Source organism: Vigna umbellata, chromosome 1, assembly GCF_029865625.1.
Source record: "Vigna umbellata cultivar VRB3 chromosome 1, Vumbellata_1.0, whole genome shotgun sequence".
Classification (NCBI taxonomy): Eukaryota; Viridiplantae; Streptophyta; class Magnoliopsida; order Fabales; family Fabaceae; genus Vigna; species Vigna umbellata.
The window spans coordinates 6578266-6596767 of record NC_142165.1 but is presented as its reverse complement, the minus strand read 5'-3'; the positions used below and the strand labels follow the sequence as shown (position 1 = coordinate 6596767).

General features: G+C 27.7%; 1 protein-coding gene across 1 annotated transcript; it reads right to left on the bottom strand.

Annotated features, from left to right (window-relative positions):
- Positions 1-8831: 8831 nt before the first annotated feature.
- Positions 8832-13490, bottom strand: LOC124839262 (isocitrate dehydrogenase [NADP]). The gene is made up of 16 exons (XM_047315021.2): positions 13319-13490; positions 11977-12020; positions 11763-11872; positions 11428-11465; positions 11231-11308; positions 11031-11084; positions 10847-10948; positions 10611-10702; positions 10404-10507; positions 10242-10310; positions 10043-10158; positions 9910-9944; positions 9616-9758; positions 9387-9509; positions 9203-9297; positions 8832-9074 (listed from the first exon to the last, which is right to left on the bottom strand). Exons 1-15 carry the CDS (start codon positions 13365-13367, stop codon positions 9216-9218), a joined length of 1239 nt encoding a protein of 412 aa, XP_047170977.1. The 5' UTR covers positions 13368-13490; the 3' UTR covers positions 8832-9074; positions 9203-9215.
- Positions 13491-18502: the final 5012 nt, after the last annotated feature.

Genomic DNA, 18502 nt, shown 5'->3' with positions numbered 1-18502 from the left:
TTTTTCCAAATATTTTTACACTTTTTCTAATTAATTAACTTGTACAGAAAAAACTACAGTTTTTTTTTAAGGAACACTTGCTAACTTAGGAAACTTTTATCCCCAATAAACTAATTTTTAAAGAAAATTGCCAACTAAATCCCTAATTTATTTGTTTAAAAATATACTACGTTTAATTAACAATAATAAAATTATTAGTGTATTATTATTATTAATGGAATATTTATTTTAACATTTAATTAATATTATGCATAATTAAAACTGATATTATTATTTTAAAGAGTTTATCACCAATATTAATAAAATTTAATTTACAGATAATTTTTCCTTTTAATTAGATTGAATCAGTAGGTTTGATACATAACTTGGATAACTCTTTTCAAATTCCAACTCTATAATTTTGTAAACCTTAACATTTTACATACTATTAAAGCAATATTAGGATGAGAAGATAGTGATGCACATTTAATTATCTTCACTCTCGTCTTATATTGAATGGAATGAAATTTTTATTTCATCAATATTATTTTTGGATATTTTCTTATAAAAGTAAAATAAAAATGACAACAAAAATTTTATTTTATCAAGTATTCAATGTTAAAAGAATATATAACTTTTTTTAATATCAAATATCAAAAAATAAATTATAATTATAAAAATATTAAATAATAATTAAATAAAAAATAAATAATTGTAAAAATAGTATAAATGATCAAATATATCTTTTAAACATAAATTACGAAATTAAGAATAAAAAAGTTAATACTAATTTTTTAAATTATCTAGTAAATTAAATATGTTTTAATATTTTTAAAAGGAACATGTACATATTAATTTTTATATCCAATTTAAGATAGTAGGTATTATTCATATACCTCGTCAAAATTAAGATAAATTCAGAAAAAAAATTATGAGGATAAATTCATTTGTACTCACTAATGTAAAGACCTGAAAAATAGAGTGTTATAGATGTGTTAAAATAATGAGATAGATTATTTTACTTTAAAATAATTTTATAATATAAATTAAATTTTTATAAACACTTTTCATTATTATAAGAACATTTCATCTCTCTAGAACTTTATTCCTCAAAGTTCTCTGACTTCTCTCTACAATCTCTTTCTGCTGAATTATATGTTCAGCGATCAGGAGGTGCCTAGGCGATCCTGGCGTCGAGTGCTTCGTTTTGGACCGATCAATTTCGTGTTCTTCAGCTGGTAAGTGGTTTCCATTTCTGTCCGTTTTCTGTGGACTGTGAACATGCACTGTTTCAGCTTTGCATGTGGTTAACAGTTCTTTATTTCCATTTTCTAGCTCAATTTAGGTTCTAAGTGTTGTTTTCTATCACCAATTGCTGAGTTGTAGGTTTCTCTTGAGTTCCCTTGCGGTGCAAGGTACTGTTGGGGTATATGTGAGCTGATTTGTTTGTCTCTGAGGTAAGGGGAGCTAACTACTGCTTTAATTTAATTGTATGAATGGTATATATATATATATATATGTGTGTGTGTGTGTGTGTGTGTGTGTGTGTGTGTGTGTGTGTGTGTGCGCGCGCGCGCTTAATATGGGTTGAGTTTGCTGTTTGAGGTAAAATTCTGAATTTGTGGAGAAAAGGAAATGTTATGTATTGAAGGGTGTAATATGTGAAAGTTAGTATGATGATAATGATGATCTGTTTGGATCAATTGAACTGTGTGATTGTTTATGTTAGAGGTAGTTTCATGTTGAAATCTGTTACAGTGGTGATCATGTAATATGTGAAGTGGTTTGAGCTTGTTTAGTGTAAGTTAGAGGAAGTGAGTGAATTTGAGTAGTAATGGTCAAGGGTCATTAGGGACTGTTGAGGTAGTGTAGATAGGTCATATGTGACTGGTTTGAGTCATCAAAATGGTCAAGAACAGGTTCAAAGTGGTAGAATTGGTTTTGAGTCTCTAAGTTGATGAATTTGAGGTTTTAGAGTAGAGTTTGGTGCATAAACACTTTAGATTGGGGTTAGGAATGTGTAGAATCATTTAGTCTAGTCCAATTAAGTATATACATCGAATTAGGAGTGTTAGAAGTTGGGAAAGTTGAGTAGAATTGATAAAGAGTGGTTGAGTTGCATAATTCTGCAGAATTTCGTTCTGCAGATTATGCAGACTCGCTGTGCGAATGGATTCGCATAGCGAGCCACCTTGGTGAGGTGCTCTCTACCAAGGCACTCGCATAGTGAATGGGTGCGCTGTGCAAGTGAAGGAAAAGGGTTGCTCTCTGTTTGTAAATCCGCATAGCGAATCTAATCGCTATGTGACTGGTTGGGGTCTGGAACCATTGTCCTTTTATTCGAACAGCGAGTGGTCTCGCTCTGCGAGTGTTTGGGGAGTCAAGTCTCTGTCTGAGGTTCCCGCATAGCGAGTTGGTCTCTCTGATGCATTTCACAGTTTATTCGCATAGCAAGTTTAGTCGCTATGCGAGAGATCAAGAGTAGTTGGTCTCTGTCTAAGGTTTTCGCAAGGCGAGTTATGTTACTGTGCGAGAAGTTTATAGCCTCGCTATGCGAAGGTGTGCGCTGTGCGAGCGGTGCATTTCTAGTTCAAGTTCTTGTGTGCTCTTATGTTGTTTGATATGAATCAACGAGTGTTGTATGAAGTAAGTTGAAGTTGTATCATGTAATGTCCGTGGTGATTGATGTATGTTGTAATTAAAAGTGTAAAGTTCAAGTGTGGTTAATGGACGTAATTCCATTATCCTCAAGGAGAGGAGACATGGTGGTGCCCTATGTTGTGATTCAAAGTGAAATCTTTAGTTGAGATTCAAGTAAGTTTAGAATGGATGTAGGAGCTTAGTCTTGGAGGTTATCCTAAAACTATATATTTTGGGATGTTAGAACAAATCATGCATGTAGCTTCTCTTTAATATAGTTTATACTATATATATTTTGGGATGTTACAACTAATTATATTATCTTTCAGGTTATACTTTTTGTTTAGAGGCATAATTAAAATGAAAAAAACAGTGATTACTTAAATTAGATTATTTGTTGAAATTTTTCAGAAAAGTAGTTACTTAATTTAGATTATTTTTTGAAGTTTTTTTCCGAATCATTAGACAATCAATATGTTTGAAGCGTAGTTATAATCTCTAGTATTTATGTCACTAGATCGAACTTTAATAGTATTATTAATGGATTTATAATGTTTCTTTCCCAGGAGCTTCTAAACAGCGCCTAAAGCTTAGAAAAATAAAATTAATTTATATATAAGTTGTTGGATGATTTTGGAAATTTAAAGACATAGTTGTTATGTGTGATATTTGTATAATCCAATAAAATGGTATAATTAACAAGACCATAGTCTTTTTAAAAGGTTTATAAACAATGCTTCAAAATGAAAAAAAAAATATGTTTTATGAAATTTGATAGTTTTTTTTTCTATAAAATCAATTTGGTCCTTTTTACATGGTTTAGTTCTAACTCACGTAAGTTAAGGGCGAAAATATTCACACGATCGAAAAATGCCCTATTAAAAAAATTCACAAGGTCAAAATACTCACAAAAGTTATGTGTGTTACGGTCAGTCCATAGACTTTCTTTTAGAAAAAAAAAATGTTCATTTTAAATACAAGAAAAAATGCAATTAACTTTTAATTTGTTACAAATTTAAGTGGTTTAAAATTGTCAAATAACTATATACAAACATTTTAATTAGACTAAAAAAACCTTGTAAGAAGGTTCAATAAACTTAATTTGTTTGTTATATAGAAAATTTATGTAGTAGCATAAGACGACTAAACATGTTTAATTTTTTTTACTGACCAAACATATTTTTAAAATATATAAGATAATTATTTGTTTTTGTTGTGTAAAGACTTCATTTATACTTCTTTTATATATATATATATATATATATATATATATATATATATATATATATATATTATTTCTCATATAAATATATATTAAGTAAGTAATTTCTTATTTTTAATAAATTTTTATCAAAATCAAATTTACAATATTAAGTGGTCTATAATGTATTATTTCTTTATATTCACCACTAAATTTATTATTATTAGAATATATACTTAAAAATTATATGTATTTTCTATGCTAGTTATTATTAGTTCAATTGTTTAACATACATGTAGTTTATTAGTTTATCTTCTTTCTACTCTTATAATATTTTAATCATACGCATATACATTTCAATTATTTCAATTATTTCAATTATTTCAATTATTTCAATTATTTTTTATGTTGACTCAAGGGTTAAATATGTTTTTAGTCCCTAAACTATTGGCTGTTTCTGGTTTTCGTCCCTCTTTCAAAGTAAGGTACAATTTGATCTTCATTATTTTCGAAAAGTTCGTTTTAGTCCTCGAAAACTAAACACTGTTTAAAAATTTGGTCCTCATTTAGCAACAAATGAGGACTAAAATCAAAATTCCGAGGACTAAAACGAAGGTTTCAAAAATAATGAAGACCAAATTGTACCTTACTTTAAAAGAGGGACGAAAATCAAAAACAACAAATAGTTTAGGGATTAAAAACATATTTAACCCTTGATTCAAAGTACATCTTTTACATTCATATATAAAAAAAGTGAATAAAAAAATAATATAAAATAATATCTTTAACTCAAAATTTTAAAATATATCTTTTGTATATTATAACATATAAAAAAATTAACTATTTATCACAATATAAAAAAATTCATTTCTTATTAATTAAGCAAGTCATTATATCTCCTAAAATATTTATTTGATTTTAAAGAAATTAAAACCTAATTAAAATAAAGAAAAGTCAAATTATTTATTTAATATAAACATTTTTTTACAAAGGCTACTTTTAGTTAGAGAATATGTTAAAAGTGATAACTTAAGTTTTTTTTTTATAAAAGTTAATAATTGATAAAATTAGTAAATATTTGACTGATTGTATAGTGATATGTAAGAAATATATATGAAGAGTTATTTCATTCATAAAAATATTATATATGAATATGATATAAAAATATAAAAATATATATTTTATTTAATATATAAAAACTCAAAAAGGATGAAATGTTATTATAATTTTTTGTTGTCTACTTGTAATTATACGAATGATCTAAGCAATAAACTCTACTAATTTCTATTGAATTTAATATGATGGGTGTCATTAACTGAGATAATTTTTTTTAGGCCAAACAATTTTAATATTACATTATTAAAAATTAAGTCTTATATTACGTAAAAATGAATAAAATATTATATACAGAAAGTTTTAAAATTTTTAAATTAAAAATAGTATTAATCTTTTATGTAATTGAACACATATCTCGTTATATTATATTTTCTTAACCTTGTAATGTTATCCTTGCTCTAATTGTTGTTAACCTCAAAGTTGCCCACTATTCTATTCAAATAAAAACTTACGTTGTCATTGTCCATATGATAGTACATCAAAAAAATTTACTTACATTTTTCATTTTGAAAATTATGAGACAATATTGAATTATTTACCCGATCAAAAACATCTATGGATAACTAATGACGAAGGATATATGCATATAAGAATGAAATCATATTTTTAATGTTCATTTATTTAATATCGAGTTTCCTACCAGTATTAACATATTCATGTTATTTTTCTACTGTTATTACCATATATGTTAAAGATATTTGTAGTCCACATTGTACATAATTGTAAATATTGCTTTTAATCATTTAAATTAATTAATATTACATACGGTTAAATGTCGAAATATATCATGCAATCGCCTTTAATTTAAAACTAAGCAATATATAGTTAATATGCTTTCTTGTAAGAAGTTTATTTTAATCAATACTTCACTAAAAGTGTATACAAAACTTCAAGAATATATTGTGTCAAAAATACATGTGAATATATTTAGAGCCAAAAAGATTAAAAGAATAATTGTAATCCGTGAAAATATAGTGTTGGAGTCATATTAGCATAAAAATATTTTGTATACTTTTTCCCTAATGTTTTAACAAAAAAATAAAATAAAATCGTGGAAAGACAATTCAAACACCTTTCTTTTGTTAATTTCATAGTAACATGTATTTTATGTTTATGCAGGGTTAAACCCTAAAGAAGTAGAAAATTATTGTTTGTCACTTTTTTTTTTTCATCCTTTTATATTTTAAAACTACTGTTTTAACCCTAACATTTAAAATAAATTAATAATATTTATTTACAAGTTTTGAAAAACTGTGACAGGCGAATATCATATATCTTATCATGTTCAATTTTAAAAAATAACCAAGTAAAAATGTAGTCGTTGTCAATAACATTAAATTTATTTAATTGTACATCTGCCAACATTATATTGTACCAAAGTCAAACTATAGAATAGAGTAGCTTCGAAGATGATTCTTAAATGTTACATTAAGACATACCACGACCTATATTTTCTTCACCTTTTGTCCCTACCAATTTTTTTCTATGCAAATTTAATCATTCTAACTGCTCCATAAAACGTTCACCGAAAAAATTATTCCAGTAGCAAATTATTGGCAATTAATTCCAAAACTATGGATTTCAAAATTGAAAAACTAAAAAATTAAATTTCAAAATTTTTAAAAATTTAGAATTGAATTTTTTGAAAATAATCGAAATCGGATTTTAAAATTTTAAAAATTCTGAACCAAATTTCAAAATTAAAAAAAAAAACTGAAATTGAATTTTAAAATTTGACAAAATTTAAAATTGAATTTTGAAATTCAGAAAAATTCAGAATCGAATTTCAAAATCCAAAAATGGATTTAATAAATTATATATATAATATGTAGGATTATAATAAACATCACTGTGAAGTTTGAAAGTGCAGGAAAGAAAAGGTTACATACATAAGAAAACTTAGAAAGTGCAGGAAAGAAAAGATGACATACATAGAAAAACTTTAGATATGACAATATACGTTAAACATGAATAGTGTGTATCCACTGATTGAATCACAACAAAAAAAATTCATCTCTAAAATTCTAAAAATATTTCACTCGTTACCCGTCGTGTATTAATTTAAAATATATTTAAAACTTATAGGATACTTGTGGATATTAAAAAAAATGATGTTTTATAAATTTTTGGAAAAGTTATAAAAAAAAATATAATATATATTAGATTAAATTTAAATTAAAGTTAAATTTTAATTAAATTTAATCTAATAAAATATAAATTAATTTTAATTTTAATCTTTTTTGCAGAATAAAATTATAAAAAAAATATATAATATATATTAGATTAAATATAAATTAAATTTGAATTTTAATTAAATTTAATATAATAAAATATAAATTAATTTTAATCTTAATCTTTTGCGGATAATGATACTCATGAATATGAATAGTGTTTTTACCACATTTAATAATCTCACATTGTTGAATGAAAATTAACGCAATTTACTCATTCACTCAACAAACTTAAGTGAATGAGCCCAAGTAAAGAAACACTCTTCTCATACCATTTAAAGACAAAATTATAACAAAATTTCACACTAGAATCAAAACCTCATATATATATATATATATATATATATATATATATATATATATATATATATATATATATATATATATATATATATATATATATATATATATATGAGTTTGTTAACGTGCGTACGCCTGTTTTCAGTTGGTATATTTTAGTAATGTGTATCGGGTTTTAGTAGACAAAAATATCCTTATATATTATGAATTCTAAGTTTTAAAGTTAAGGGTATTTTAACAATTTTCATTCTCAAAACTAAAAAAAAAGGAAACCTCCAAACCCTTGCTCACCTCCCCCATTCATCTCAACCCTTTCTCTTTTATCTCTCTCACTCCAACATTTTCTCTGTTATCCTATGATAGCCCAACTGAAAAAAATCAGAAACAATCTTACATAAAAAGATTTTAAAATGAGTTTTCATTTTATAACTTTTGTCTTATATAATTTTATCTAATTTTCACAACCATAATGATATCCAAAGGAATTGGTAATTGGTCTGGAGGGATTTTTTAGAGATGATAATTCAACATATACAGACGATGAAATTAGAGAGATTAGTGAAGATGGTGAAATTCCAAGAGATCTTTGAAACTACAGTAGGGATGACAGAAAAAAGAGTGAAGTGAGAGATAAAAGAAAAAGGGTTGAGAGGAATGAGAGAAGTGAGTAAAAGTTTCGGAGTTTTTTTTTTTAAAATTTTAATAATGAAAATTATTAAAATATCTTTAACTTTAAAACTTAGAATCCATGATATATAAGAGTATTTTTATCTACTACGCGGGTTACCAAACCCCATATATATATATATATATATATATATATATATATATATATATATATATATATATATATATTAACTCTAAAAATATCAGAGACTAATCATCATAACAAGTAGAGTGATCATTCAAAGTAAATTATAAATACTTTTTATGAAATGCCATTTTCTAACATTCACTGTCCAAACTATAATTACTTTCATATTTACTTCTGGTTACTACTTTAAAATCACATTGATCGAAAATCAACTCTATAAAAGCATTCAAAAGCATGCGCGTTATATGAATGGGATAACACATGCCGGGTAGTTGAAATTAAAAAAATATAACCGCAGATAAATAACTAATTTGTCAAGTTTATTATGTTTGTCTTTTAATTTCAAAATTAACATCAAAATAAGAAAAAAGATTAAGTAGGTTTTTCAAGAAGTTCGATACTTTCATGGCCATGCTGTAGTATTTATTAAGGTGGGTTTGCTGGTCATGGTATTTATTTGCCGTGGTGAGCCACTATAGATTTAAAAATGTTGTTGTTTAGCTTTCAGAGTGCGCGATATATGCAGAAGACGACAAAATGCAAGATTAAATAATCAGAATCGCAGCAAAATCCATAATAACTAGAAAAGTGGAAGAGATGAGTTCAAAATCACAAAGGACAATTTCAGTTCAAACAATACAGAGAAGAAAAGCAACCCTTGTATTCCCGACCAACAAATGAAGCACAAGGGCGGGGCTAAGTGTCAGTGCTTCTCTTCTTTCTCTTATTTCTTCATAGCAGACGCAGAGTGGCACATGTTTGCTCCTTGTTGGCCTAGTCTCTTTCCGTCCGTCTGATAATCCAAAAACAAAATCAAAGAAAAACCAAAATAACCTTTAGTGATGGAATATATGAGCCCATATTTGTAATTACAACATATCTTCTAAAAAAATTATAATAAGGATCCAAGAGACACTGTACCTTTAAATCAAGCCTATGCAGAAAGCTTATTTCTAAGATCGGCTGCCACGGCATCGATGAACTCCTCTGTGTTCAAATAGTGCTCTCTTGAAAGCCTATTTGCAAGAATTGAACAGTGAGTCTATTAATCATATGAAGTAGAAAAGCAAATTTACTTGGCCAATGTCAATCACAATTAACGTACTTGGATCCATGAATAATAAGTGCCAAGTCCTTGGTCATCTTCCCTGCCTCAACAACTCCAATGCAAGCTGCCTCTAGCTTTTCAGTGAAATCCAACAGTTTAGCATTGTTATCCAGTTTTGCCCTGTCAACATAATTGTTCACGTAATATTATAATCTAATAGTTTCTTACTTTAAAATACAACGAACAAAGCTTTGCACTCCAATATGCAAGTTAGATAGTAATATACCTGTGAGCTAGCCCTCTCGTCCAGGCAAAGATGGATGCTATGCTATTTGTGCTGGTTTCGCCTCCTTTCTGATGAACCCTAAAATGACGGGTAACTGTTCCATGGGCCGCTTCTGCTTCAATAGTCTTTCCGTCAGGGCAAACCTGAACCCATGTCATCATGCAATAAGTATCAAAAGTCATACACCAGGAACTCTCATATTGCAAAGAAATTTATTAAACTTTATTTAATAAATAAATAAAAGATCTGGTTCAATTAATTAAATAATTCAAAACAAATTGTTTTCAAACCTACCAGTACAGATGTCATCAAACCCAATGATCCAAAACCTAAATACAGGGTGAATAGGTATTAGTTAAAGAAAAGAAATCCATGCAAATGAAGTTGAAAAAAGAAAGTAACTAGTTAATAAGCATATCATACAAACCTTGAGCTAAGAAATCACTCTGCACATCACCATCATAGTTTTTGCATGCCCATACGTAACCTCCTTCACTCTTAAGTGCATAAGCCACCATATCATCAATGAGCCGATGTTCATACCTTTGAAATTCATTAGATAAAAGTAAATAATAGTATAATATGAACATTTTCTTTCCACGATACAAGAGTACTCATTCACTCACCATATACCAGCAGCCTCAAACTTTGATTTCCAGCTTGCCTCGTAAACTTCCTGAAATATGTCCTTGAATCTGCAGACAATAAATTAATAAAATCAAACAGGGATCAGTATAGTAAAAGTTTTTAAATATCATTAAATAAGAAGTTCGTAATGAATTGTATACCTTCCATCATATTTCTTAAGAATCGTATTTTTGGTGCTAAGATAAAGAGGCCACTTTTTCTCTAAAGCAGTTGCCATAGAAGCCTCGGCAAAAGAACGAATTGACTGCATCACATGCCAAATAATAAAATTAGATAGAAGTTCGAACTCTACCCCAAATCATTAAAATATATCCAATCAAAGTGATATCAGACACTGCAGAGCCAACCTCATCAGTATTGTACATAGCCAATGAAACGCCTCCCTCACCAGTAAAGTCAAAAACCTCTAATTCAGTCTTCTCACCTTGGCCTTCTGGAACTACAAGTATAGAAGAATTCATAAAAATAATATTTAGTAATCAAAATACGTAACAATGAAAACTATGTCCCTGAGATGGGACAATGTGAATGAGTACAATATAACTTCAGAACTAAGCATAGTTGTCTAAATCAAGAGGCATACCAAACACCAGCTTCAGCTTTCCAGCTCCTTTAATTACTGTGTCAGTAGCCCGATATTGGTCACCAAATGCATGTCTTCCGATGCATATTGGCTTTGTCCAACCTGGTAAAGTGGTAATGTTGAGATATACACAGTCCTCCATTTATCAGGAAGTAATTAAATATAATTTTTTTAATAATAGTACCAGGAACAAGGCGCGGAATGTTTTTGCAAAGAATTGGTTCTCTGAAGACAGTTCCTGAAAATTTCCGAACAACCAATAGAAAAAATATACACAGTTACCATCTACCACTTATTAGTTACCAATGAGCCCCCATAATACATGAATTCACTAGTATTTAACATTTTTACAAAAATATAATCAATGGAAGTAAGATGAATTACCATTCAAAATGTTCCTAATTGTCCCATTTGGACTCTTCCACATATTCTTCAGGCCAAACTCCTTCACACGAGCCTCATCTGTCATGTATAACACTAGTATAAGCTTCAACATCTACTATCAAGGGGAATACTATTATCCGGCATACACCAAACGAAGGTAGAAATTAAAAGAATATGTCAGGATTTAACTACCGAACCTGGAGTGATAGTTGCACATTTGATTGCTACGTTGTATCTACATAACAGTGCAACCGTTAGATGAACATGGATAAGTAACAAATATGCAAGAACACAAGAATAAAAAGCACTTAACCAGTCTAAATTTAACATTAGATGAAACGAAAAAAATATTAAAATTAAAATATTGTTGGTCTACATAATCAAACTACACAAATTTTGTCTGGTTCACTTATAATACGCTGTCTGAACCATATAACACACACATATAAACATAATAATTGAAGAAACATAAAAAGGAGAATTATCATTTCCCTTTCGGCGGGGTGATGTTCAAGATATACAGATAACATACTTGAGAGTAGCTTCTGCGCTTTCAATTGTAACTTTATCATCGGTCTCATCACGGTATGGAAGACCAAGGTCATAATACTTTATGTCCAACTCCAAGAAAGGCAAAATGAGCTATCCCATAAGAAATGATAGAAAAATGTCAATATTACGATCACTATTCGAAAGAAAAAAAAAAGAGTGACGCTTGAATTAATAGCAATATGATGATAAATCACCTTGTCCTTGATTGATTTCCAGATAACCCTAGTCATTTCATCTCCTGCAATGCATTATCAACAAAACGAAATGTAAGACAAAGGCAAAGGAGCAGATAAAAATTGACTAGACAGATAAACACAATTACCATGGAAACTAGTACTACACAAATCGAGAATTCTAGGTCACTTTACCAAATATTTTCTGTGTTAGTTGTTTTTCATTTTTAATAACAAAAATGGCACCTTTTTTCATTTTACTGTCCGTTTTCAAATGTTTTGAAAAGAAACAGTAAAGACATTTATTTTACTGTTTTACTTTCGAAAACAGGAATCAAAACAGAACAGTTTTCTCAAAGCAATCAGACCCCAAGCTTTCTACTAAGGGCGAAGAGTAAAACTGAAAATGCCAATATTTTGGTATTCCATAATTTGGGTATTTTACATGAAATAGTTCCAGCAACATCCCCTTATATTAGTTACTAATTACACTTATACGTATGTCTGTTGAAAATTAGCATCTTACTTCCGACTTCATTCACTGTTCTAACAATTCAACAACTTCATTTTTAAAAAGTCCACATATTTCCCCTGCTTAAAAATGAGAGAATCATAAACAAATTCCCTTCAAAAATAACGACCAATGGAGGTGGATATGGACTTCCAAGCAATAATGCAAACGTAATTAATGCAAACGTAATTAATGCCAACGCAGGCTACTGTCAGTGATTACCGTTTTCAATTACGACACAGACCAGAAAACTTCATAAATCCAGCTCATACACACAAGACAAACTAGCTAAGGATCTAATCCCATATAGTTTCGCAAAAAAACCAATCAAGTTTTGAATACTTCAGCGAGTCCATTGATAAAGTTCTTCCTTGGAAGAACAACCCATGAAACCTATTTTTTTTATTTTCCACACTATAACTTTATTTATTCAACTTAAAAATAAGTAAAAACCAGTAGTTGTAACACTAAAAACAAAACAGATCTCCACCAAAAAAACAATTTTACAAGAGAACGGATCAAATCTCCGCTGTAACGATAACGAAAACACGACGATTCAATAAAACGATATTGTACAGCAATATTGAATATCTAAATCTAATTTCAAGCCTCGAACCACAACAGAGACACAAATATCTATCACGTTGTAATGTTTCCAATAATGAGAAAACGAAGTGTAGTGGACCACAGCACCTATCGCAAGCAAAATATCTAATTGAGGGAGCACATCGACACGACAAGACACACCACGCGAAAAGATATTTAAGCAATAATCACAGAGAGAAAAAATGGATGAAATGAAAGAAAGAAAGAGAAAAGATCAGATCGGAAGAAGAAGTTGAAGAAACGGACCGTCCATCTCGACGATGGGATTGGCGACGCTGATCTTCTGGAACGCCATGGCTGCGTTTCTGATCTGGAGAAGAGAACTAGAGAAGAAGGTTAGGTAGGTGAGAAGTGAATAATGTGAAGAGATAAGAGTTGAGCAATGAGTTTCTGCTATTGCGGTACCCTGTATAGTGGTAGAACGGTCGTATAAGTAATGGTTTCCCAGCCCCACCTACTCATGAGCTTTTATTATTTTAAATATCAATAGATCATTTTTTTACAAATATCTTTCAAGTTATAAAATATCTTTTATAAACTAAAATTAGTTTCTGAATAAAATTTGTAAAGAAAATTTTGAGAGATTAAATGAATATATATTTTTGTAAATCATTTAATTGTTTTTTATTTTATTTTTATGTTAAATGTGTTCATTGGTCCCAGGAGTCCTTCCTTATATTAATATATCCAATCGAAGGTCGTGCTTTGATTGCCCTCGTGATGTGTGCCATTTACTGTTTTGCCCTCCTTCCCCTCTTTGCACCTATACATTGAACACATCTCTGATGGAGTAGTTGTTAACATATTAAACTTTTATTTCAATCCAAATTTTTCGTTTTTTTGGGTTTAAATAAAGTTTTTTTATGTCTCTGTCATAAATATAATTAAGGCTTAATACTTTATTTTGTCCCTAGTTTGGTTCGAAAATGTTAAATTAGTCTATCTTTTTAAAAAATGTGTCAATTACGTTTTCACTTAATAAAATTTTCATCAATGAAATCTTTTCCGTTAAATCCGTACAAATGGCGTTAATTAAACAAAGAGAAAAATAATTAACACCGTTTGTACGGATTTAACAGAAGAGATTTTATTAATGCAAATTTTATTAAGTGAGGACGTAATTGACGCATTTTTTAAAAGATGGACTAATTTGACATTTTCGAACGAAACTGGGAACAAAATAGGATATTAAGTCTATAATTAAATATGAAAATTTTACATTTATTCCAATGACAGTCATTTCTTTTAAAAATTTGTACATAAAAAGATATAATATAACTTTAGTTAATTATACTCTTATTTCCCGTTTTGTTATGCATTGGAACTTCTATAAACTTTAAGCAAAGAGAGAAATTTGGAGAAATATAATAGATCCTTTATTTAAATTCTACTGATAAAAAGTTAAACAACAACTATATAGAAATAGAGTCTCATGCCATACAATGTCTCTTCTTTTACTTAATAATAATAAAATAGCACTTATATTTTTCATTTAATTTAATAAGATTAGTGGACATAATGTGTGTATATGTTTGTATTTTTATATATGTTTATTTTATTGTTTAAATTTTACTATAGTTAATTTAAAATTTAATATATAATTATTTACATAATTTATTTCTTTTAATGCTATTTTTTCAATTTAAAATAAAATAATTGTATCTTACAATAAACTAAACTGGAGCTTATTAGTGTGAAAACAATAATTTGTGGAAATAAAACCTGTAAAAATTTGGAATGGTTGATTAAAAACGATCTGACATAATAATCCTGTTAAAAATGAAATAAGAACTCCTGGTGGTAACTTATTTGGTTTTTCTGTAATTAACATCTCTTCTGTTTATATATATATATATATATATATATATATATATATATATATATATATATATATATATATAATATCTTTAATTTTTATCATGTTTCAATCTTATAAAAATAATCAATTATTACATTCCTTTTAATATTTATTATATTACCTTTAATTAATTAATGCAGTTTAAGAATGTTAGTCTTTTTTAAACATACTTAAATACATAAATCATTCATCAACTAGAGATAAATAAATAGAAGTTTCTATTCTTAAAAAGTTCAAAACCTATCTAGATATACATATTCATTTTGACTTTTTTTAAAATATCAACACATGAAGTTAAACCATACCAACTTCGAATTGCACAGTTAATATTTATCTTAAGCTAATTGAGAGATGGAACTTGTCATATTACTTTCATAAATGAAATTATCTTACTTTCACTAGTTTGAATATTGGAAATTTTCAGTATTTAAAGATCGAGACAACATTACTCGTATGCTTTTTAGATTTATTTTTAGTCATACATATTAACTCCTTATTTTGAAAAAGAGTAGAAGGAAACGTAATTGAGAAAATTTGCTATGATGTCTCATTCTTCAAATCATTCAAATAATTGCATACATTTTAATCACTTTAAGCAGATGACTGCAAGAAGACTTCGTAAATTAAACAATCAAATCCAAAAAAAAAAACTGCAAATCCTAAAAAGTTTTCTTCAACCATGCTTACAACCATATAGCAATAGAACAATGGAAAAACAAATGAGAGAAAGATTCAACATTATTATCACATAAAGAACACATATAACATAAAATAATTCATTTTTAACGTCCAAATCAATAGGTAAATAATCATACAACAACTTCAAAATAACCAAAGTTTTAGTTAGTATCATCTCATTCAACCAAATCAAGTTTTTCCAATCCACACATTTCATTCCACAAGAGTAAAACTTTTTTACATATTTTTAAGAAAGCACACCAGTATCATCGAGAATCTAATTAGGCACATCATCATCCTCATTAACCATTAAAAAAGAAAATTCACATAAATTGACAAAAAAAGAAAAAAAAAATCAGTAAACACCTATTCAGGTCAAACTAACAAAAAATATAAACTTACTTTGTCAAAATAAGGAATTCTAAAAAAAAAATTAGATATGTAAATGTCAAAATATCAACAATCATTCAAAAGATTAATACAATCATTCAAAAGATTAATACAATCACCCTTACCTAATGTCTAAAAAGTATTTTAAAAAACAACATCATATGCATCTTTAATACCATGTGATATTGACGGTGATTTAAATAACATAAATTAAATAAAAAAGACGTATATAAGGATTAAATTGAAATCAAGATAATGACACTTGGCATTGGCAATGTTAGTGTCACACCATGAACCTGACACGTGACAACAAAAAGTTTTGCAAAAAAAAAAATAATGCAGATCGACACGTGACATGTTGTTAATGGTATTAGTAATTTTTTTAACAAAGACTTAATTGAAATAACTTTTTCAAAAGTTAAGATGGAATTAAAATTTTTTCAAAAGTTAGGACCAACTTTAAAAGTTGTCGACCAAAGTAGAAACTATACCAATAATTAAGCATATATGCAAAAAGAATCTCACCCAACGCCAAAAATACAGTGTCTAGAGTCGGCTTCAATGCTCAAAGAGAGCATCCCTAAATCTTTTATGATTTAATTTGATATTTTGGTGTCCAGCGACCTTAAAAGACGCTTAATGGTACCAAGTCAGTAAGCTTTATAACTATGGTGTCATCCAACGAGAAGAACTCTTACCCAACAATAACCAAACAAGAGAAGTCACTACTTAAGTAGCACCTAGTGCTATCAGTGGCACTTGACAGTATATAAGTGAACAAAACTTCTTCTTTTGTGCTTTGGTTGAGTAAACCCTTCTTAAGTTAATTCCCATTGAATAAACTTACAAATACAAATTTCATGATCTTAACTCAAGACAGACCAAATTACTTGTTAAAGAATTTCACATAAGCGTTCCAAATCATAGACAAATTGAAAAAGCTCATTCTTTCAACATGTCATAATACATACGAGTAACACATATCTATATCTCTTTAAGCAAAGTTCATAGCATCTTCAACCATAATAAAAGTACAAAGACATTAACTAAGCAATTAAACTTAAAATAGCTTTAGACAACTCAAATATCAAAATGCTCTAAACTCCACATTATGTTCTATCTACACTTAAAAACATTACAAAAATAGTTATATTATATCATTATGATCACTAATCAACAAAGACTCGTATAGAATATTCAACCCACACATGTAATCGAGAAAGATTGCATGCAAACCAAAAACTTATTCATCTTAGGAAAAACTATCACTACAACAATCTTTAATATTCAAACAAACAAGAAAACAGCAAGATAAATAAAGATATAAAAGAAAAAATGTAGAAATCTCTAGAAAAAATGAGTAAAATATAGCAAAATATATATAAAAACCACTAGAAAAATGATTTTTAGAAATAAAATGTTTTAAAATATGAGACTCCTTTATAAATTTTGTATTTATATTTTAATGTTTCAATATTAATTTTTATTTATTTATACTTTAACATTTTAATATTAAAATAATCGAGTCTCATTATTTTAAAAATAAATTTAAAATATTTTTTTAAATCTTTACATATAAAATTTTGATAGAAAATTTTCATTTTTAATATTTTTATAAAATTTATAATATATTGTCACTTTGGAAATTTTTAGTTACCTTTTTAATTTTTTTGAATTATGATTTCTTTTTGAAACGAGCCAACATTTATAAGGTTCTCTCTCTCTCTATATATATATATATATATGCATCTAGACATTTTAAAATTATGTTTATCAATATACGATCTAGATTTAATTAATTTATTCAATTTTAAGCACCTACCATCAGAATGACAATTGATAGAATTTAGTGTACTATTAAACTTGTCTCATTCCCACGTTAAATAAAGCATATTATTATACTTGCCTCAGTAACAACTTTAGGATACATTCATAAACTATATATATATTCAATGATTCTGCTCTGCCCATACCGAACTTCCTGGAAAATTGAAGTGAAAATAATTTAAAATGATGCTGAACTTTTTCTTTTTTAATTTAATATGACTAATTTAAAAAGTTGAAGTTAATTCATCTTGCTATGGTTACATCAAATTTGATTTAATATTAATGAATCCTAACATATTTGAGTCAGTTCACGAATTTACAAATTAAATTATGTCTAAATATTATAATGGTCATGGTACAACGAATTTTCATACACTATCCATATTATCAGGTTAATTTTGAGTGAAAATTACTGTCATTTGGAATTAATTAATTAAATTAAACTATATATTTTATTCAACTCAAATCAAGTTAGTCAAGATTGAATATTTGTATATTAAGATGTAAATGAATAGTTTTAAAAGTAGTTGTTATTTGATGAGGTGAAGAACGACGCATGAGCAACTTTTCTTTTGTCATATCCCGCTTTAAATGTCAATGGTCAAATAATATTATCTCACGTCTCATCCTTTCTAGATATCAAGACAAGACAATAACATTGAATGGCACGAATAATA

Coding starts and splice junctions, on each gene's coding strand:
- LOC124839262 (XM_047315021.2), bottom strand. CDS start 13,367: ATGGCGTTCCAGAAGATCAGCGTCGCCAATCCCATCGTCGAGATGGAC. Junction 10,949..11,030: donor CATTCCGCGCCTTGTTCCTG/GTACTATTATTA, acceptor CCACTTTACCAG/GTTGGACAAAGCCAATATGC. Junction 9,945..10,042: donor GAGTGATTTCTTAGCTCAAG/GTTTGTATGATA, acceptor CCCTGTATTTAG/GTTTTGGATCATTGGGTTTG.